The sequence below is a fragment of the Xyrauchen texanus genome, chromosome 19 (assembly GCF_025860055.1).
Source record: "Xyrauchen texanus isolate HMW12.3.18 chromosome 19, RBS_HiC_50CHRs, whole genome shotgun sequence".
In the NCBI taxonomy this organism is placed as follows: Eukaryota; Metazoa; Chordata; class Actinopteri; order Cypriniformes; family Catostomidae; genus Xyrauchen; species Xyrauchen texanus.
The window spans coordinates 8950103-8972402 of record NC_068294.1 but is presented as its reverse complement, the minus strand read 5'-3'; the positions used below and the strand labels follow the sequence as shown (position 1 = coordinate 8972402).

Below are 22300 nucleotides of genomic sequence, written 5' to 3'. Positions count from 1 at the left end.
GAATAATACATTGCATTAATACATTGTAACATTCACAAACACTGAGATTCTTGGTTGCTGTTTTTATCTAAAGATTCTCTGAAGGCATTAGTATACTGCCTCATTGCACTTAAAGGGATAGTTCACCCACAATTCCCTCATTTACTCACCCTCATGCCATCCCAGATGTGTATGACTTTTTTCTTCTGCTGAACTCAAATAAATATTTGTAAAAGAATATGTCAGCTCTGTAGGTCCATACAATGCAAGTGAATGGTGATCAAAACTTTGAAGCTCCAAAAAGTACATAAAAGCAGCAAAAAAGTAATCCATAAGACTCTGGTGGTTTAATCCATGTCTTCTGAAGTGATCCAGTTGGTTTATGTGTGATCAGTGATAACAGACCAAAATGTAACACATTTTTAATTAAAAAAATGTATCAGCAGTCTCCTTGGCGATCTTGATTTCAAGCTACACTTCCTATAGCGCCATCTAGCGCTCTGCACATGCATCAAACCCTAGGAAGTGTAATCAATCTTGAAATTATGATCGTGCCTAGAGACTGCAATGGCAAGATGTACAGTGAAAAATGACTTATGTTTTGGTCTGTTCTCACACCAAGTTCGTCACTAGGTCAAAACCTTCTTGAGCTCGAGCCCTGAATGATTTTGTTCCAGCCCCAAATGATTTTGTCTGAAATTGCAGGTGTTTGAGTAAAACTGAAGCGGGAGTTAAGTAAGTGTTGGTTATTGTAGTGGCATTCCTGCTATTAAATGATATTCATCGGCTGTTTGTCACTTTATACCCGCTAAATATGCTTCATCGTCTGAAACACGTGCTATTCAAGCCTGGTTTATGCACGAGTGTTGCGCGAGCCATCACAAAACCACTCACGTGGCACCACAGTGCAGCTTTACAGTAAGTGTTGTTTATTGCAGCAGCTTTCATGCAAATTGTTTTAAAAACATGTTAAAAAAATGTTGTAAGGCGATTGTGAGAAACTTCAGCTTGGGAGGTCATGTAAATACTAAAAGTCTAGAGGTGCATTGTATCTCATATTTACATTCAAGTTACACAATAAAATGTACAAATCTTGCTCCCAAACTCCTAAAAATCACATGTTTTGGTGCTGTTCTTTTAGAAAATGTGTCATGAGGGAGCATGCCCATAGAACCCCCTACTAAATAAGCAGGGGTGTAAAGTAATTGAGTAAAAATACTTAAGTATTATACTGAAGTATTACTTTTAGGGATTTGTACTTTACTCTAGTGCAATTTAACATTTAACATTAACATTAACATTTATGCATTTGGCAGACGCTTTTATCCAAAGAGACTTACAGTGCACTTATTACAGGGACAATCCCCCCGGAGCAACCTGGAGTTAAGTGTCTTGCTCAAGGACACAATGGTGGTGGCTGTGGGGATCAAACCAGCAACCTTCTGATTACCATTTATGCGCTTTAGCCCACTACGCCACCACCACTCCTTAATTGAATTTAAACTGAATACTTGTACTTTTACTTAACTACATTTCCTAAGAAAAAATAGTACTTTTTACTACTTTCAATTTTATTTAAACTTGAAAGTATTCATTAAATTTTTGCATTTAATTTTCTTTCTTCTTACTGGACTGAAGTCACCTTTTCACTCCATCTGACAAATGAAAGATGACAGGCCAGAGGTCAGGCATTTCAATGGAGTGTCACACGGCAGCTGTGTGGAGTTCCGACTATCTGCAGAGGTGGAATTTGAGCTTCGGATACGTTTAAATATTTGTGCGACTAGACCGTATGTGACCGCCCGACTGAATGTGACGTATTCATACAAAACTGTTTCTTATGAAGTGAGAAACACTGATGGTTTTTGTCCTAAACTTTATTCTAAATGCCTGCTACTTCTACTGATTGGATAGTTAAGGTCAGAAATGATCATTTATTTTGCAAATATATCAAAACAAAAATATTTTCTAATTAAATGTGTAAATATAATTTATTTCAAAGCTTGTCTTTATATTTAAACCATATCTATTAATTTGTACTCCATATTAGCTGAATTATTATTATTGTTGTTGTTGTTGTTGTTGTTGGGCAACTATTAATTATAATAATAACTATAAAGCCAGCAATAATTATTAAAGTATTATAATAATAATGATAATACAAATAATTGAATATGAGTAAATATTAAGTATGAATGTTATTAAATTCATCCCTCCACTCAACAGCAAAATGTCTCAAAGGGGCTGTGTGCTCTGACATCGCAATTCATGAGTGCCATCTCCCATGCTATGAACACTGCGTGACTGTGGCAACATTTATGGGAAATAAAATGATGTGGCTCATTTCACATCTCAGGGCAGTTACGAAGTGAAATGTCCACTGTGTGGCGCTAAAAGTGAGTTTCTGAAAAAAAACACTACATTTTGTGGTGTCTCTATGACACTTTTGGCTCACGTGTCTTCTCGCGTGCTCTTCAGGACTCGTGCTCTGGTGCTTTGTATCGCAAATGCAACACTCAATCAGTTGAGCTTCTGCACAATTTGATCATGCTTAAACAAGCTTGTAAATGTAGTTTATTATGTAAACATTTAAATGAGTCATGTGCTATAGTAAAAGTGTTTATTTGTCATAAGATAGCATCAGGCCCAGTTCCAGATCAAAATCTCTGAGGGTGCGTCTGAAAATAGTGGGGTAATTACACATTTTTTAATAGTTTAAATTCTAAAGGTTTTCATGTACAAAAAATTTATTGCTTCATTTTTTTTTTTCACATGATCTTTCGTGAAAAATTCAATTGCTGCACCTGCAGATTAGGACGTACAGTACATTGATGCAGCATTCTGTGTGTTCATAAAACGCAGGGATTTTTGTATGTTTTCTGGGATTCAAGGAAATCTGCTTGCCAATTTACAGTATTAGACTTACATATTCAATTGAGCAGGGGTGTGCAATTATTTTGATACAGGGGTCACATCTACCATTAAGTAGAACATGGTAGAAAAATAGATAAGTTTCTGCCTAGTTGTATCTTTTAAGCCCGAAGTAGTAGTAGACTCATGCACTCAATGAATAATGCACAATTTTCTGAAGCGTATACAGACTGATGGGACCATTCTGCGATTGCTTGAAGTTTTGCTGCTTTTTAATCATGTGTTAGTAAAACTGAATAAAGGCTGTGTATAATTATTCATTGTTTATTTGACCATACTTCAATGCACTGGTAATTTAGTATTCAAATTAACACTCTACATCAGGGGTCTGGTTTAATATTAAAATAAAATATTTGGAAATTATAGATTCTAAAAGCTTATTTTAATGCAGAATATATGCAGAAAAGGACAGCGAAGTGGAGTGGCTGCATCACACTTTTCTTTGAGCAGAATATTGCACCATTAAGGGCTAAGAATTTTTTATAATTTTTTTTGAAGAGGAGAGAGAGAGAGAGAGAGAGAGAGAGAGAGAGAGAGAGAGAGAGAGAGAGAGAGAGAGAGAGAGAGAGAGAGAATGCACTCATGTAGGCCTATGTTTGCCAAATTGCACAAATTAAGGATGACATTAGGCAAAATATGTGCATTTATATATCTCTGCCTGCTTGCATTTATTATCTGTCAACCCTGAGCATATTAAAAGCAATCTCTTTTTTTTTTTTTACACTTAAGTTCAATTTATCATGAATACCTTTTTAATTTCACTCGAGTATATTTTTTGCTAGATACTTGAACTTTTAATTGAGTCAAATTTTCACTCAGTATGCATCCTTTTCACATCAATAGTTGTGCTTTTTCAATAAGGGAACGCTGCTTCACTTTATAGGTGCATTCATAAAAGTCTAGAAATGTACATCCTATGTGTAAAACAAAATGTTATAAATGTATATAGATTTTATTTCTATGCATTCATAGCTTATGTTTTGATACTAGAGACGCCCCTGCACAAAACCGATTGGATCGCTTCAGAAGACATTGATTAAACCATACTGATTAATTTTATGCTGCCTTTATGTGCTTTAATAGCATCATTAACTTGATTTGTAATTTGCAAATCTATTTTGTGAATATTAATTTTGGTGTAAATTATGATAAGTTAATTCAATAAAATCATCATCTTATAATGATCTGTGAAACTAGTGGGACTGTTGAATTCTAATTAATATTCTTCAGCGTTGCGTGACGTATCCTGTGTCAGTTAGTAGTTGTGATTGCTGTTACAGACCGCCAAGTGTCGCTGTTGTTTTGTTTTTCAGCGATACATCCAGCGTAGTCGAAGCGGACGCGCGTGTTGTCTTGTTGCGGTGTCTCTCCAGTGTGTCTATCGAAATAGAATCAACCGAGTAAGTCAATTAAAAGTTGTATTTGAAAACGTCGTATGTGATTATAACGTGCATGTCCGTTTTTGCAAGCTGTGTTTATGGTGTTTTAGGCGTTTAAGTGGCTCTCGAGATAGCATTGAGGAGGATTGTTTATGTTTTGCAAACAGTTTAGACATTACATGTTGTTTTTTCGTCCTAATCGCATCTGGTTCATTTGTGGTTCTTTTTCTAACCGATTCTAAGGTTTCATCTTACTCTGTTACATCTTAAGTGTCTATTTGCAAACACTGCAGAGCTAGATCTTTCCATCTGTTTTCTTTTCATTCTAATTAAATTCACCTTCGGAAAAGACCTGATGTTACACATAATATTTCATTGAATTAGAAGAGACTTTGTGTCCTTTTACTGTGAAGATCGCATTTTTGCAGGTCTTTCTAGACAACACAAGAAAACTGGAGACAGCAGAAAAGATGCCAGGACATTGCTACTTAATTTAAAGTTATCATTTGACAATAACATATACATGGGCGGCCAAAAGTTTGGAATAATGTACAGATTTTGCTCTTATGGAAAGAAGTAGTTACTTTTATTCACCAAAGTGGCATCAAACTGATCACAATGTATAGTCAAGACATTAATAATGTGAAAAATTACTATTACAATATGAAAAACGTAAACTACTTCAAAGAGTTCTCATCAATAAATCCTCCATGTGCAGCAATGACAGACACCTTTGTATGAAATCTTCAGTTTATTGGAGTTTAGAGAATTTTTTTTTTGTTGTTGTTGCCATTTTTGATCTAATATTGACCATAAGACATGTCAGTCTATTGCATATTGTGGCAACTCAAAAACAAATACATGATGAAATTTGATGAAAAATGACTTTTATTTTCAAATAGTGATGGTGCTGTTTTGTACATCAGTAATGTCCTGACTATACTTTGTGATCAGTTGAATGCCACTTTGGTGAATTAAAGTTAAAATTTCCTTCAAAAACATCAAAGCTGTACATTATTTCAAACTTTTAGCTGCCAGTGTAAGTGTGAGGATTGTTTTTTACTTTGAATTCAAAACCATTAGTTAATGTATCACTCTATACTTGAATTATATTTGTCTACTGAGAATCTTACAATTTGTTTATGAATTTGTCTTTGTCATGTTTCTCCAGCGTGATCATGCAGTACCTGAAGAAAAACAACTTGCATCGGACTTCAGCAACACAGGGGACAGTATTGAGAGTTTTGTGGCTGATATCAACAGCGGTCACTGAGACAATGTACTCAGTCCCTCAAACTCCCAGACAAGACCCTCATTGACCTTTATGAAAAGGTGAGAGGCCAATAAAATCAGGACATGATCGTTTTTGGTCTAAGTATGTTGTAATAATTAAGCTAATTACAAATGAGTTACTGACGTTTTTAGATGGATCGGGTATTAGTCCGACGAGCCTGATCCAAATCCGATACATGTGTTTGTCGTGTTCGTTACTATCAAGCTCAAAAAATAACAGAAGAACCAATGAAACACAATTAAAGTAGTTAATATGACTCGTGCATTTAATTCCAAGCAACTTGAAGACGTGCGATAGCTCAGTGAATCACAAAAGGCTGTTTTATAAGTAAAATGCACGCACAGCTCCAGTGTGTTATTGAAAGGCGCTGCTTTGTTTACACACACACACACACACACACACCGCGGCTATTTTTAGCCTTCACAGCGGTGCACAATATTTGAGCACTACTCAAGAACAACTCTGATTTAGATGCTTAAAAAGTTCAGTTCACTTATAATATACATTTAGAACGGCACCGGAGGTGCATTTTACCAGAATTTGAATAAGCAAATTAAACTACAGTGAACATATCTACAAACCGACACATACAGGACTTCCTGGAGAGCTCAGAATGTCAAAATAAAAGCCTGAGGGTTTTAAAAGTTAAAGGTGTCATGGAGAGACCCACGGAGGCAGAGATATGAACTCAGTAGCAGGGTTTATTGAACAGGTGATTGAAACTGTGATGTAAACATTGTGAGTAAATTCAGTTGAGCAGTGTGGCAAACAGCAGGTGAGTAATATCCAGACAGGGTACAGACACGATGAACAGATAACTCACAACAGTCTTATGATACTTGCAGGCAATAATGAAGACATAGTAGAAAGGTCTGGAGTCTCAGAGATACTATCGATGAGAACAGCCAAAGTGTATGCAGTCCTTGATTAGCCACTAATTATATGCAGGTGCGTGTAATCAAAACTCAGAGGAGAGCGAGCGCTGTGACAGCAGTGAGGAAGAGAGAGAGAGAGACCAACCAACCAACAGGTGGTTCTGTGACAAGGTGCACAATTATATTACTATATATTACTATTATAATATATTATTATTTGTTTACAAATTATAACAATATTTAAGTTGAATATGCTCCAAAAAATAACTGTGTGAATGAAATGTGAGCTGATGTTTTACAACTTAATTGAACAAAAAAAGTGAGCTGAATCCTTTAAAGTCCAGATTCAAGATGAAAAAAAAAATTTGGCAAAAATATAAATAAATATTAAAGAGTACTCTCAATTAGTTCCACACAATAATGTAAAGATATTCTAAAATGATTATGCAAAAAAACAACACTGGTATCGGATCGGGATCGGCCAATACTGAGATTTCCAATATCGGAAGAGAAAAAGTGGTACCGGTGCATCCTTATATAGAAGGCTGGATAACATGGATATTTACATTAGGAAGTGGGGTGGCTCTCGGTGAGGGGAAGCTGAGAGGGACTAGTGTTTTATTTATTTATTCTTTATTTTTATGACTAAATATTTTCTGCTTTATTGTATATTTGTGTTTGTCAGTTGACTTTTGATCACTGAACTGCTTGTTTATGTCAATAATTACATTGTTACTAGTGCAAATGTTCATTCCTGATATCGAAAACTGAATTACAACAAGTAAAAATGCTCATTTTTATATCTGTCATTTACTTTTCACTAGTGTCAATGTTATTTTCAGATATTTGTATATGGATTTCAGATATAAATAATTTGAAAAGTAATTAAAGATATCTTTAAAAGCGTACTAGTTACAGTGTATATATTATACATATATTATGTTACAGCCTTATTCCAAAATGGATTCAATTCATTATTTTCCTCAATTCTCCAAACAATACCCCATAATGACAACGTGAAAGAAGTTTGTTTGAAATCTTTGCAAATTTATTAAAAATAAAAAACGGAAAAATCACATGTACATATTTTTCACAGCTTTGCCATGACACTCAAAATTGAGCTCCGCTGCATCCCGTTTCCACTGATCATCCTTGAGATGTTTCTGTCAGCAGTAAGGAAAAGCGTAGAGCAGCTATTGCTCAGGCTCTTGCTGGTGAGGTCAGCATGGTGCCACACTCACGTCTCATAGCTCTGCTTGGACAGGTGAGAAAAACGTTCCCTGAAACTGATTATATAAATGGAGGATATTGTAACTTTTTTTACAATGCCACTTCATTGAGAGAGTCTCTTCATTTGATGCCTAGATTCCTGCGTTATAGTTTGATATGTTTTATGGTTTCTCGCTCTCTAAAGTCTCTAAAGTGGCAGCAGCATCAGCATCAGGGTCTTCTGCCTCCTGGTATGACCATTGATTTATTCAGAGGTACAGCAGCTGTGAAGGACGTAGAGGAAGAGCGATTTCCCACACAGCTGAACAGACACTTCAAGGTACAGGAAAGACCAGCATCTCTCCTCTACTGCAACATGAGATGTGTTAAAGAATTTGTACTAACCTGTGCATGTTTGTGTCTGCAGTTTGGTCAGAAGTCTCAAGTTGAGTGCTCGCTTCTCTCCTGACAGTCAGTATCTGGTCACTGGTTCTGTGGATGAATTTATCGAAGTTTGGAACTTCACCACTGGAAAAATCAGAAAGATCATTACCTCTACAACATAGCTACCTCACCGAGACTTCCTCATGTGTGTTTGCAGTATAATAGTACACTTTAACCTCTCAACTTTAACAATGTGTGTGTTTGTAGAGTATGTTAATGCACGGATGTGTTTTCATGTTGTGCAGGATCTGTAGTATCAGGCTCAGGATAACTTCATGATGATGGATGATGCCGTGCTGTGCATGTCTTTCAGTCGAGACAATGAGATGTTGGCCACAGGAGCTCAGGACGGCAAAGTTAAGGTCTCATACACACAACCAAACAAATTTCTGAAACATTTGTTAAATGCTGGTACATTCATTGGGATATTGATTATATTTTCTTGATTGTGTGATTCAGGTGTGGAAGATCCAGAGCAGTCAGTGACTGCGGCGGTTAGCTCACAGTAAGGGTGTCACCTGTCTCAGCGTCAGTAAAGACAGCACTGCATCATTCGACCTGACCATCAGCGGAGCACCACTCATCGCTGTTCTCAGCTTCCACTAAAACACAGTGAAATTAACCACATTACATTTGTTTCACAACAGGATTCATGGGCTGAAATCAGGCAAGTGTTTGAAGGAGTTCAGAGGTCATTCATCATTTGTGAACGAAGCCACATTTACTCCATCACGCCATTAGCGTCTCTTCCGACGGAACTGTGAAGGTATGAATGTTAATGCAGTATTAAATAAAAGGAATGAACTTTTAATATAGCTCTGAAGATTTTAACTTGTTTTGTAACAAGCTTGTTAAAGTGAGAACCAACTTGTAAAGGGATAGTTCACCTGAAAATTAAACTTCTCTCATAATTTACTAGGGATGGTACGATATATTGAATTTTTATGTATCACGACACAAACAAAACGACGAACCATATCGTGGCATAACTCGATATTTAGAAATTTGCAACATTGCTTTCTGTCCATGTGATCATAAATGAAGTAACCCATCAAACATCAATCTTTCTATCACTTGATTTTACCCATACTGCACTTTTTTCTACACAGTTTACAGTGTTCACACAAGGTCCTTTTGAAAGTGCTTGAAGTTAGCTTTTAGAAATGTAAGTACTGTAATACCTGGAAAATCACCTTATTTTGATGATAAAGTGCTTGAGATTAAAGCAGATCGATTCCTCTGTGTAATGTGTGTCCATCAAAGATGAGGCGCACTCCACTTTCATTAAATGTCTTTTCTGTTCTTTACAGTCAGATAAAAAAAAAGTAAAAAGAAATATTAATTTTAATCTCACACAGCATGATTCACTAAAGATACCGAGAGATTCTCATTAATGTTCAATGAACCAGAACACTGTGAGCTGCTCGTTGAACCCTTACCCTTAACCCTATACTTTGGTCAGACGCGTAACGCAAATCTCGTCATCAGCAGAGTGCTCAAGCACTGAATGTGTGCAGCCTGATTTTTCAAAGACGCACAGACACCTGAAATTATTTCACGAATTAGTGGATCCACAAGGTGGTAATACTCCCATTTGAGCCATTGTTGTCATGAAGAACTGCTAGATGATGACATAATCGCCAGTCAATAACAGGAGTTGAAGGCAAAAACAGCAACAGTTGATCTGCACGTCAAGTGTGTGTATATAGTATGAGGAGGTCAGGAGATACCTGCATTTGTATAACTCGAGTCTGAAGAAATATAAAGACATCTTTATGGGTCTAATCTCCTGAAGAGAAACTGTCCGGCATCTCATAGCAGTCGTAGCGCACATGTGCCAAACACCTGTATATGCACGCACCATTAAATGCAGTATACTTTGACAGGCTTGTGTTCGACTGTATGCAGATGCCGAGCGTTCGCATCAAAATCAAAGTATACTTTGGGCTTTAAAGTGACAGTAACCTTTTAGAGTTTCTTATAAAAATGAATGAAATCTCAATGTTATTACTTGTAAATGTGATAGCTCATATCATTATTATATATACAATTTCATGATATAAAAATAATAAATACAATGTAGAATTTTTGTATTTTCACAAAGTTACATTTTGATTATAATAATGATGACAAACACATTATTAAAATTAGGGCTGTCAATCAGTAAAAAAATGTAATCGAATTAATTACATGGTGTCCCGATTAATTAATCACGATTAATCGCATATACAAATATTTGCTGAGAAAGCCCCTCATATAACAATAATTCAATATATAATGATGAAATAATTATACATAGTTATCTTTAAATATATAAAAATATAAAAATCATAATATGATTAGAATACAATGTATTGTTTATTACCATATTATTGATCATAAGTCAATCATTGGCATACAGTTCACAGAAATCCATTTCACAAGTGAATTTGTCAATCAGTTTGAGATATATCATGAGGGCTTGTTTAAGGACCCGTCAATTTACACCTGCGTGAGTCATGCTTGTGTTGCGTCTCAGGTGCGTTGCATTATAAACATAAAATTTTTAGGTCACTGTGTCAAGTTAAATATAGTTTAATACTTGGAACACATCTTGAGATCCCTTGGTTCAGATTTGCGCTCCATCAAGTGTTTTGAACATAAGAACGTGATGCATGTTTGTGTTCTTCTGTCTGCTGAAGTGTTTTTCTTCACTGTAAAAACTGCACGTTGCCACACAGCTGAAGTTTCACTTACTGCCCTCTGGAGTAAACAGGTGGTACTACAAGCTTGCATTTCTCAGGAATCTTCTTTATTACATAGCGATTAATTGCGTACATTTTTTTTAACACGTTATTTTTTTATAAAATGAATCGCACTGAATTAACGCGTTAAATCGACAGCCCTAATTAAAATATAAATATACACTTTTGGGGCAGCGGGGGCGGTATTGCACTCTCTCTATCACACCGTTGTCACAAAAAGAGAGTTGAGCCAGAAGGCAAAGCTCTTGATCTACCGGTCAATTTTCGTTCCTACCCTCACCTATGGTCATGAAGGCTGGGTCATGACCAAAAGAACTAGGTCGCGAGTACAAGCAGCTGAAATGGGTTTCCTCAGATGGGTGGCAGGCTTTTCCCTTAGAGATAGGGTGAGGAGCTCAGTCATCCGTGAGGAGCTCGGAGTAGAGCCGCTGCTCCTTTGCGTCGAAAGGAGTCAGTTGAGGTGGTTTGGGCATCTGGTAAGGATGCACCCGGGGCGCCGACCAAGGAAGGTGTTCCAGGCACGTCCAGCTGGGAGGAGGCCTCGGGGAAGACCCAGGATTAGGTGGAGAGATTACATCTCCACACTGGCCTGGGAACGCCTCTGGGTCCCCCAGCCAGAGCTGGTTAATGTGGCTCAGGATAGGAAATTTTGGGGCCCCCTGCTGGAGCTGCTGCCCCCGCGACCCGACTTCGGAGATGTGTATGACTTTCTTTCTTCAGCAGAAAACAGACGAAGGGTTTTGGAAGAATATATCAGCTCTGTAGGTCCATACAATGCAAGTAAATGAAGGGCTAAACGGAGAAGCTCCAAAAAAACACAAAGGTAGCATAAAAGTAATTCTCCTGTGGTTTAATCAATGACTTCTGAAGAGATATAGTTGGTTCTGGGGGAGAACAGACCAAAATATAACTCTTGTTTCACTGTACATCTTGCCATTGCAGTCTCTAAATACAATCATATCATCAAGCACGATTACACTTCTTAGTTCTTAACATATTCACAGAGTGCTTGCTAGCTGGCGCTAGGAAGTGTAAATGAGCTTGAAATCATGACCTCCAAGGAGACTGCTGATGTCAAGATTTATGGTAAAAAGGAGTTTTATTTTGGTCTGTTCTCACCCAAAACGATTGGATCGTTTCCGAAGACATAAATTAAACCACTGGAATATGTATTACATTTATGCTGCCTTTATCTGTTTTTTGGATCTTCAAAGTTTTGGTCATAATTTACATACATTGTATGAACCAAAAGAGCTGAAATAGTCTTCTACTATTCTTGTGTTCAGCAGAAGAAAGAAAGCCTTTCATATCTGGGATGGCATGAGGGTGAGTAAAAAAAAAAAAATTTCTATTCCTCATTTAATCATATGCTAGTTTTTTCAGAAATCATTTAAGTCCAGTTGCAGTCTCACAAATATACTTATCTGTATTTTCTCTCCCAGATCTGGAATTTGAAGAGCACCGAATGCACCAGCACATTCAAGTCTCTGGACACCTCTGCTGGCAGACATCACCGTCAACAATGTGATCCTGCTCCCTAAAAACCCTGAACATTGTGTCGTGTGTAACCAATCTAACACTGTGGTCATCATGAACATGTAGGGCCAGGTGAGGAAAATAAAACACTGATCTGAAAACAGTTTTAAAAATGTTTTCTTCTAGATTGAATATAGAAAATTTGTCATATCAAATGAACTTGAAAAGGAAGACCAAATTGAGACGGTAATAGCATTGTTTATTGTAAGTTCATGCTAACTATTGTATTACTATTTCTGGGACAATCAATTAATCAATAAAATCCATAATAAAAACAACTGACAACAAATTTCAGTCGGAAATGAACACCATTCACGGAGAATCTCCATCAGTGAAGTCAGTTTACAGTATTATAAATTCAGAAAGTAGCGTTTGCTTTCATAAATCATTGCTGGAACTAGTTGAAGTGGAAAACAATTAATCGAAATAAAATCACAATATGACCTTGTGCGATTAATAAATCACAAAGGGCTGCGATTTTTACCCTTGTGCGACCTTCGGGACATTTTTGTCATTTTTTTCAGATAATTTGGTGCATTTTATACATTTTGCCAAAGATGTGTATTTTTGGGGGAATTTTATCCTCAGTTCCTATAATACATCTATAATACACTGTGTACACATAATGGTTACACTTAGGACCTTCAGGACAAAAATATCCCCATCGAAACCCATTAAAACTGCAATATTTGATCCCAGTGCCATTAAAGCAATCATTCCGGAGGCCTGGCTTCAAAATGTAACTTGTTTTTATATTTTCCACCAGATGGCGCCATTTTCCTCATGTTTTTCTCTATTTTCTGTTTGTTGTATTATAGAGCGCTGCAGGTCAATTTAATAAATGATGCAGCTAAAATTGTGTGGGTGTGTTGGTATGAATGCAGAGTGTGTTTTTTTTATGTGTGTGTGTGTAAAAAAACAAAAACAACTGGCATTATATAAGCAAACTGGCATTTGAAAGGTTAAAATCCTGAAAATGAATGAATATTTGGTTATGATCAGGACTGATGTTGGTACCGTTAGGATGTTGACTAACACATTGAAAGTGAGTTATATAATATTATTAAGGCAGTTTTTTGACACATTTTTGTCCTCTAAGGACCTCTGAAGCCACCAGACTATTTACTTAACCCTTGTGCACCCATTAAAAAAAAAGTTACTCAAAGTTTATTTGTGCTGCTCTGTACTTCTCCAGTCTATATTAAGAACATTATTTCAGTGTTTTTAGAGCAGTTCTGTGCTCCACAACTCCTGTTACATTCTTACAGTAACAGAAGTGCTTAGCGTTCGGTTCTGTTCGTGTGTGCTAAGTGCTTTTATTTATCATCTACAGTAGCAGCATCTCAGTCTCCGCCAGACACAGGTATCATAAAAATAATGTGAAATACAAAATGGGGTATAATTCAAACATCTTTATTAAATGATTACTGAGCAAACAGCATTAACAGAAACACCTGTAGAGTCCAGAAACATCTCCTCATTCTCCTGTCATTTGTTTACATCATGAGAGACTATCACTTTTATTACACTCCCAGCGGAAACAAGTGAAAGTGGAACTAATATTACCCACACCCACCATATAATAAATCTATATAAAATATTTACAAACTATAATATAATGGATTGTTAAATGAAATATAATATTGAATAAAAATACTTAATTGAAATGGTGACAAACTGGCCAAAACTTTCACTTTAAATTTAATTACACCGATGGGTTATCAGTTCAACTTCAGTTTGATTTAAGCCTGGTTCTTTAGGAATATCTTATATACAGTAGAGAATAGTTTGTATAGGCGTCATTGTTTTCAGTACCTAGTGTAAAGAGTAAAATAGAATATTTTGTGTTTTTTTTTTAATTATTCAACCAAACAACAGTATTTTATTACAGCAAAAACAAGGCAACAACTGGTATTACCAACAGGGAAATTCAGTGACATTGAGCAGAAAGCTTACATAAAACCAGTTTGACAGAGCTGCTGATAAAAAGTTAAACGATCAGCATCGGATGTTTAGATTAAAGGAAAATCCTGATTGGAGCATCCTTAATATTCAAGTTGACTGGGTTTCAAATAATTATAATGATAATTAGTAAACTAATAGTGATGATTAGTGGGCTGAGACCCTATCACAAAATGGACAAAAGCAGGTACATGGTGGAAGGGTACAATTTTAATAAGGCAGTGTTTTTTTTTGTTTCACCGTTTATATTTTAATTTGTTTGTTTGTGAACATGTGAATTATAATTTTTTTTTTTTCCATAATCTGTTCTAATCACTATATTTTTCAAAATAATCGCAGTATTATTTTTGGTCCAAATCGTGCAGCCCTATGATTATGCATATTACTGATCTCTGAGAATTTGTTTTCCCGTTACAGATTGTGAGGAGTTTCAGCTCCGGTAAGAGAGAGGGAGGTGATTTTGTGTGTTGTACTCTGTCTCCGCGTGGAGAGTGGATCTACTGTGTCGGAGAAGATTTCGTACTTCACTGTTTCAGCAGTCAATGGCAAACTAGAGAGAGAACCTTAACCGTAAGACTTCTCTTCCTCTGCCTCTCCCTTCATTCTTTGTGTTCCCTTTTGAATCGACAGCATTGGACAATGTCATGTCGACAGAACAACAAAGGGTTCCCACAGTCTTGGAAAATTCACAGAAGTTAATGTGTAAGAAAAATTCTTTTTTTGCTCAGCTCTAAAACTTTCAAGTCATAGTGATGTTCATTTTGTGAGAATTGTCCCAAAAGAACTTGAAAGTTTGAAATTGGTTAAAAGAATTTAACCAATTCTTTTCAATGAATTGGTTAAAACTTATCAGTCTGAATCAAAAGTTTCTAACCATTTTTAAGCACAAACAACTGGAAATGTTATGGAAATTCATTGGTTAAAAAGAATGGAAACCCTGACAATCATTTGGCCAATATTATTTATCTGTAATGTATGCTAACAAGTTTTGTTCTTTAGGTAAAACATTAAACTATTGTTTTATTTTTTATTTTTTCATTCCTTTCCATTAAATTTCTCACAGTTTACAATTAAAACATCTGACCACAAGTTGTCTGTTGCATGTTTAGGAAACAAATGTTGGAAACAAATGTTTCATTGACACTTCTCAGTTTAGTGTTCACACAGTGCTGTGGTTTTTATTAATGCTGTTATTTACTTGCCCTCATGTCATCCCAGATGTGTCCGAGTTTCTTCCTTCTTAATACAAATCAAGATTTTTTTAGAAGAATATTTCAGGTTTGTTGGTCCAGACAATACAAGTGAATGGTGACCAAAATTTTGAATTTTGAATCATACAGGTCTTTAATAGTGAAGCTGACATGGATATTTAAGCTAAATGAAACTCAAAAGACAATAGGCATGTAGGAATCTTTAATTCTTCCATAAAACAATGCAGAAATTTTACTTGAATAAAATACAAACAATAAGGTGTAATAATTAGTAACATATGAAGACTATTTAAGAATAGTTAGTTTCCATTTGATGGAGCTCCTCATCTTTGGTGCAGTCAAGATCTCCGTGTCTAAGGAGAAGACAGAAAGGACAGTTGTAGATTTACAGCAAAGATCACATGACTGCAGGATGAGTTTACAGTTCAAGTGACTCACCATGCTGAGGAACGCCTGGACTCGGATGCTGAAATGATGCCATAATGCTATTGGCTGTTGAGTTTGGACCAGTGAGCTGGAGAAAGAACCACCACAATTTACAATATGGTAAGCATGACTTAAAGCAGCAGTTTCACAAATGTAAATTCTGTAATTATGCCCTAATGTTGCTCCAAACCAATATGACTTGCTTTATTCTGTGGAATGCAAAAGGTGAATTCTTCACTGGGTTCATTTGCTATATTCACTGCCTGGCCATAAAAATTCACAGTCTAATATTTCATTGGACTGCCTTTAGCTTTGATTACAGCGTGCTTTAGTTTTAGCATTGTTTCGACAACCTTATGTTACAACATTTCTTTCTGTCCAGAGTTGCATAATATTTTGCTCGAGATCTTCTATTGATGACGGGAGAGTCGAACAACTCCAGCACACCCCCAAGACTTTCAATGGGGTTAAGGTCAGGACTCTGTGGCGGTTAATTAATGTGTGAAAATGATACCTCATGCTCCTCTTTAGCCATTAGAGGCCGATGAATCTTGGCATATTGTCGCCTTGGAATATGCCCGTGCCGTCAGGGAGAGAAAAATCCATTGATGGGATAACCTGGTCTTTCAGTACATTCAGCTGACTTCATTTTATTGCCGCATAACGTTGCTGAGCCTAGAACTGACCAATTAAAGCAACCCCAGATCATAACACTGCCTCCAGAGGCTTGTACAGTGGGCACTATGATGGGGCACTATTTACCACTATCCTTACAGGTTTTAATAATGGGTTGGACAGTTTTTAACCCAATTCCAGTGATTTCAGCAATATCCTTAGTTGTTTCCTTTGCTTGATGCAGGACAATAATGTGCCACTTCTGAAACACAGTAACATATTTTCCATGACCACGGGATAAATCTTCAGACAAGGTTGTTTACAAAATGAGAAGCTACACACTGCATCAGTTAGGGTTAAAAAAAAATTGTTGCCAGCTGAAACATTAATAACTGCAATAACAATCCAATCATAGGCTCTTAAGTATCTGCTTACAGTATTTAAAGCCAAACAGCAACTTTTTTTGGCCAGGCAGTGTGTGGCAGTGCAGGCCTCCATACTAAGAATAAATTACTTAGGAGCCATTGGCTCCTTAACTGAAACAAAGTAGCCAATTGGCTGTTTTTAGTAACCAAATCATATAGCTACTTGATTTATATAGAAAGCAGAAGAAAAGGAAGACCGCTGATAACCCATTAATCTAGCGTTTAATAAACGGTATATATAGTTGTGAAGATTCCAAGTTTGCATTTACCTTTTGTCTCATCGATGTTCACACCCCTTTCATAAAGTATCAAAAGCTGGATCTCATATATAAACTCAGGAAAAAAAGAAATCCCTTTTTCAGGACACTGTATTTTAAAATTATTTTGTAAAAATCCAAAATACTTTATTTAAAAGGTTTAAAGGTTTTCCATGCTTGTTTAAATGAACCATAAACCATTACTTTACATGCACCTGTGGAACAGTCGTTAGGCAATTAAGTTCACAGTTATAAAAACTTAGGACACTAAAGAAACCATTCTACTGACTCTGAAAAACACCAAAAGAAAGATGCCCAGGGTCCTGCTCATCTGCGTGAATGTGCCTTAGGCATGCTGCATGGAGGCAAGAGGACTGCAGATGTGGCCAGGGCAATAAATTGCAATGTCCATACTGTGAGACACCTAAGACAGCACTACAGGGAGACAGGAAAGACAGCTGATCGTACTCGCAGTGGCAGACCACATGTAACACCTGCACAGGATCGGTACATCAGAATATCACACCTGCGGGACAGGTACAGGATGGCAGTAACAACTGCCCGAGTTACACCAGGAACACACAATCCCTCCATCAGTGCTCAGACTGTCAGCAAGAGGCTGGACTGAGGGCTTGTAGGCCTGTTGTAAGGCAGGTCCTTACCAGAAATCACCGGCAACAACGTCGCCTATGGGCTCAAACCACTTTCACTGGATCAGACAGGACTGGCAAAAAGTGCTCTTCACTGACGAGTCGCAGTTTTGTCTCACCAGGTGTGATGGTTGGACTCAAGTTTATTGTCGAAGGAATGAGTGATTGATTTGGAAGAGGAGGGTCCGTCATGGTCTGGGGCGGTGTGTCACAGCATCATCAGACTGAGCTTGTTGTCATTGCAGGCAATCACAACGCTGTGCGTTACAGTGAGGATATCCTCCTCCCTCATGTGGTACCCTTCCCTGCAGGCTTGCCCTGACATGACCCTCCAGCATTACAATGCCACCAGCTATACTGCTCGTTCTGTGTGTGATTTCCTGCAACACAGGAATGTCAGTGTTCTGACATGGCCAGCGAAGAGTCCGGATCTCAATCCCGTTGAGCACGTCTGGGACCTGTTGGATCGGAGAGTGAGGGCTAGGGCCATTCCCCCCAGAAATGTCCGGGAACTTGCAAGTGCCTTGGAGAAAGAGTGGGGTAACATCTCACAGCAAGAACTGGCACATCTGGTCAGTCCATGAGGAGGAGATGCACTGCAGTACTTAATACACCAGATACTGACTGTTACTTTTGATTTTGACCTCACCTTTCATCAGGGTCACATTATTCCATTTCTGTTCATCACATGTCTGAGAAACTTGTTCAGTTGGTAGTGGACTTTTAATTATAAATAAACCTGAAATAAACATGGGACTTCTATTTTGAAATGTCTGCGGTCCCAGTTGTGAGCTCACATGACGGCTGATTCGCTGAGAAAGTGAATTGGATTCAAACTGTTAACCTGAGCTTCTGGAGTTCAAACTCTGTTCTTTTCAGGTGATTTATGAAAACGACCCGGTTCTAAAGAGTCATTTCTTCACACACAACCAGACTGTCGCCAATGGCAACTAGATATTAATGAATTATTTTTTATTATTTTAGCCGCAGTCTGGAGCCCTGTATTGCAAGTGAATAGTGACTCCAGTCTGTCAAGCTCCAAAAAGGACCAAAAAAAGGAAATGTAATCAATATGACTCATGCAATATATTACAAGTCTTCTGAAGCAATGCAGTTACCTTGTGTGAGAATTTTGGTCGTTATTCACTCATTTCAAATAATTTATATACCTGTTGAAAACCTTATCGTGTCTCGAACATCATGATCAGGGGTGCTTTGAGGTACCTCTGGGACCATGGACTCGCTGGTCCACTGACATTATTTTAGAAAGTAATTTTAAAGTAATTAGTATTAAGTGAACAGTAAATAACATTTTTAGAGAAGTAATTAGTAATTTGTAGTGGATGTAACTTACCAAATGAATCCTTGACTAACATTAAAGAAATTAAATGCTACAAAAGTATAGCATATGTAATATGTCATACGTGTATTTCATGTTAATGTACTAAAACATGTAAACTATGTAAAACATGCAACAAATGAGTTGAAAAGTTTGATTTCTCAGCCTAATGTGAGCCAGTCATGACTCTCTTGGCATGTGTGTGTGTTAATGTGACTTACTGGAGTTTGTCCCTGCTGCATGTTGTCACTCCAGATATCTGGGATGCCTGTCTCCATGAGCTGTAGAAGATCACTGTAGTTTCTCTGCAGGCTACTGGCCTGACCATCAAACTGGAAGAGCACCAGAGCCTTCAGCAGACTATGAACCTCCTCTGCAGGGTCACATGAGAATAATCATCACCATTAATCACACTTTATAGTTATACAGATGATTAACCAAAACTGAAATATCAATAACACTGCTGTCAATCTTTAAAGTAACATGGAGGTCAAACTATAATGTCACATAGCGAGATTTTAGCATGAGATGTACAATATATAGGTGATCGCCAGTGTTGGCTGAAATCCGATTGCAAAGTAAATACTGTAATTTAATTGCTTGTTTTAAGTATAAAGTAGTGTAATGCATTACATTTAAAATTCATGTAAACAGCCAATTAATTTAATTACTTTTAAGTACATTACTAGAATAATATCAGTTATGTTTAATACATGAATTATGTTCATGTGCATATCTGTTTGTGTTTCTGTGACAGCTGAAGAGTCACTGATAAGTAATTATAGAGGAGAAAGATGTTGTGCAACAATGAACAAGGACAAAATAAAAACGTTATTTTGAATTTGCTGAGTGTTTTTGAAAGTAACTTAAAAGTAATTAGTAATATGATTACTTTTTCAATGAAGTTATGTAATTGTATTACAATTTGTGAGTAATTTGTAGTGGATTACTTTTACCCAATACTGGTGACCAACATATCGGTATTGGCCAACATTAATATTTTTTTTCTCAGTATGATTTAAGATAATATTGAAAGAAAATAAAAGTGGGGTTTCCTTTAATAATTTAAACAATTTACACTTTTTCCTGAAACTTCCAAAAGTGAAACAGTTATTCATCCTTTCTACTTTACATTGTTTTGATATCTGAATTCACTTATACAATACTATTTATGAATTTCAGTGTGAATGCTAAACTAGAGTACTTAGTCATGTATAATTCAGAGTGTGTGTGTGTGTGTGTGTGTGTGTGCTTGTGTCCTCAGCTGACCTCTCATCTTATCAGCAATGGTGATGATCTGAGTAAGTGCATTCAGGAGGGCGATGTCTTCAAACGGGCTCCCCTCCTTCAGACTGTGCTTCTTGCCCTCTGCTTTCCTACGATTCTTAGATGACCTCCTGTCGAAAACATTTACAATCAATCAAGATCTTGATTCTTTGAGACTCAGTTAGCCTTGTGCTGGTTTCAGGTCATGAAATAATACAATATTGAAGTGAACTGGTATCTCTGCACTGATGTGACTCACGATGAAATGCGCGAGTTACTGTGAGAGTATTTTGAGCCAAGATGGCTGCCGGTCAGAACACTGCTGGCCTCAGAGTAGAGCTCAGCGTCTGCGCAGTCAGGACCATCCTCATCTGAAACAGACAGTAAGAGACTGTCAGCGATGCGATAGGAAATAATAATAAAAAAATATATACATGATAACTTCTGTTTTAGGTTCATAAGTTCACATGCTTTAATGACAGTATGTGCTCAACCTGACATGGACTCTCTGTACGTTTCATTAAAAATTAATGTAATTATCATATCTGAAACAATATTTTGTAAAAATCAAGCATGTTCATCCAGTCTCTTCATAAATGCAAAGCAAATCAATGAATATAATTCAAACTTCCTGTTTACCAAATAACTCAAGTCTGGCCTTGACTTTGAGTTCTCGCACCACAGCAAGACGGTTCTTGTGACGGATGAACAAAGCCTTCTGGGACTCCAGAAAAGACATCTGATTGCTTTGAACTAAAAACAACCAGTTAAAATATGTACTTAAGAAAAAGCACAAAAAACTGGATGATGACAAGAGAAATAAAAACATATATATAAGGGTTTACCTTCTAAAAGAGCAGGTTTAAGATTTGTCTCAATGATATCCTGTCTGTTATAAAAATAAATCTGAAATAAAAGATGAACAAGTTACAGATTATCATTCATTTTAAACCGCTATGAAGCTACTTACAAAATAAATGGACCTGAAATATTGATCCGAATTGAAATGATTTTATTATATGAAAAGACAGTGGAGTGACACAATAATGAATAATCTCACCAATCTCAGGGCTTCTTCCCATGCAGCTCCCTCTATCAGAGCAGATATCGCTTCCTCACAATCCTGACAACATACAGCCATCATGACCATTAGATCAGGGAAAAAATATCACAGCAACACATTTACAGAAGCAATATTAGGTCACTGTCAAAAGTAGACAGCACAGTCTTGAGGAGTCTTGTTTGAAGCAATGGATAAAAATAGAATTATGAATATAGCTGCAAGCAGCAATTATCTGGGTCCGAGCACATTTTGAGAGAAGATGACAAAACTAATCAAATTGGCTAGAATAGATCTTGTGTATTCTGTGGACACAGCTGTTTTGGAGTAAAATTTCAACTGCTTTGATCACAGTTGCACAATTAGGACTTTAAGATATAGCACCCAAATCATCAGAAACCGATTACATTTAGCATGTGACCTCAGAATGGGCTGTTATCCATGTGTATTAATTGCATTTATTTTTGTCATTTTTGACTTGAAACCATTTATATTAAATTAGGAAAATGTATTTCTTTATTTGAGCAGTACAAGACCTGGGTGACATTTTCTCCATTTGTCATCTGAACATACATAAAACAATTGGGCTTGATTTGATAAGACTAGGTAGTTGTAAAAAAAAAAAAAAAAAAACACTTTGGTATTCGCTATCAAAACTGACTGACCATTAAATATGAATGGGAAAGAACAAAAAACAA

The 22300-nt window shown here is 36.7% G+C and overlaps 1 protein-coding gene and 1 pseudogene across 1 annotated transcript in view; one reads left to right on the top strand and one right to left on the bottom strand.

Annotated features, from left to right (window-relative positions):
• Positions 1-7012: 7012 nt before the first annotated feature.
• Positions 7013-9026, top strand: LOC127659542 (WD40 repeat-containing protein SMU1-like; annotated as a pseudogene).
• Positions 9027-15697: 6671 nt separating this feature from the next.
• The window catches only part of elp1 (elongator acetyltransferase complex subunit 1), a 40503-nt gene continuing 33900 nt past the window's right edge, over positions 15698-22300 (bottom strand). Inside the window, exons 30-37 of the mRNA XM_052150212.1 lie at positions 21603-21665; positions 21388-21448; positions 21182-21295; positions 20802-20913; positions 20546-20673; positions 19498-19649; positions 16003-16078; positions 15698-15917 (exon numbers count right to left, since the gene is read on the bottom strand). Of these exons, the coding sequence (XP_052006172.1) occupies positions 15850-15917; positions 16003-16078; positions 19498-19649; positions 20546-20673; positions 20802-20913; positions 21182-21295; positions 21388-21448; positions 21603-21665 (774 nt within the window). The 3' untranslated portion in view covers positions 15698-15849. The remainder of the gene's footprint in view (positions 15918-16002; positions 16079-19497; positions 19650-20545; positions 20674-20801; positions 20914-21181; positions 21296-21387; positions 21449-21602; positions 21666-22300) is intronic.